Raw genomic sequence first — 1,179 nt, 5'->3', positions numbered from 1 at the left:
AAGGACAGCCCAAGGGCGGCCGCCTTGCTCCGGGAAGGAGACGCGCCGCGGCCATGGCCTCCTCCAGGCCCCTGTCCCGCTTCTGGGAGTGGGGCAGGAACATCGTGTGCGTGGGGCGCAACTACGCGGAGCACGCCAAGGAGATGGGCAGCGCCCTGCCCACGGAGCCCCTCTTCTTCCTCAAGCCCTCCTCGGCCTACGTGCGCGAAGGGTCGCCCATCCTCCGGCCCTACTACTGCCGCAACCTGCACCACGAGGTGGAGCTGGGGGTGGTCATCGGCAGGAGGGCCCAGGCCGTGTCCCAGGAGGCTGCCATGGAGCACGTGGCGGGATATGCCCTGTGCCTGGACATGACGGCCAGGGACACGCAGGAGGAGTGCAAAAAGAAGGGGCTGCCCTGGACCTTGGCCAAGGGCTTCGGCTCCTCCTGCCCGGTCAGTGACTTTGTGCCCAAGGAGAAGATCCCAGACCCTCACAAGCTGCAGATCTGGCTCAAGGTGAACGGAAAGCTGAGGCAGGAGGGGGACACCTCCTCCATGATCTTCTCCATCCCTTACCTCATCAGCTACATCAGTCAAGTATTCCCCCTGGAAGAAGGGGACTTGATTTTGACAGGCTCTCCCAAAGGAGTTGGGTCCGTGGAGGCCAACGATGAGATAGAGGCTGGGATCAAGGATGTGCTCTCCATGCGGTTTAAGGTGGCGCAGCAAACACGGGGATCCTAAACCAGGAGCCTGCCTGCGACGAGGCTCCTTGGGGAACGTCTGCTGAACAAACACTTCCATGGCCCAAGTGCTCTGTGTGCTTCTCTCCTGTGATGATTTGAGCTTTGCCAGTGTATTGCCTAAAAATAAAAATTCTTGATCAAACAGAGTGGTGATGGAGGAGGTACATGTGTAACAGTAAATCAAGAACTGCAGCTTCACAAGAAGTTTCTTGGGATGTTTTACGAAAGAAAGATGTTTGATTTTTTGATCAGTTTTACAATTCCTCCTGCATTTTCCAATGATTAAATGAGGATGGCTTTTCCTCCCGCTCCAAGGAGTGAATGCAGCAGGAAGTGTGCCAGATGCTTGGCAGATTGATTTTGTCCTAAGCTGATCTTTAAATATGTTCTAAAAGTGAAATAATACAAAAGATCGAGAATAAAGAGGCTCCTGGGTAAAGATCACCAGTAAA

General features: G+C 54.7%; 1 protein-coding gene across 1 annotated transcript; it reads left to right on the top strand.

Moving 5' to 3' along the window:
* Positions 1–6: 6 nt before the first annotated feature.
* On the top strand, positions 7–1,179 carry FAHD1 (fumarylacetoacetate hydrolase domain containing 1). The gene has a single exon (XM_008928205.3). It carries the CDS (start codon positions 54–56, stop codon positions 723–725), a length of 672 nt encoding a protein of 223 aa, XP_008926453.3. The 5' UTR covers positions 7–53; the 3' UTR covers positions 726–1,179.

Source organism: Manacus vitellinus, unplaced genomic scaffold, assembly GCF_001715985.3.
Source record: "Manacus vitellinus isolate BGI_N305 unplaced genomic scaffold, ASM171598v3 scaffold_12_pilon, whole genome shotgun sequence".
Lineage (NCBI taxonomy): Eukaryota > Metazoa > Chordata > Aves > Passeriformes > Pipridae > Manacus > Manacus vitellinus.
This window is presented reverse-complemented; position numbering and strand designations above follow the sequence as displayed.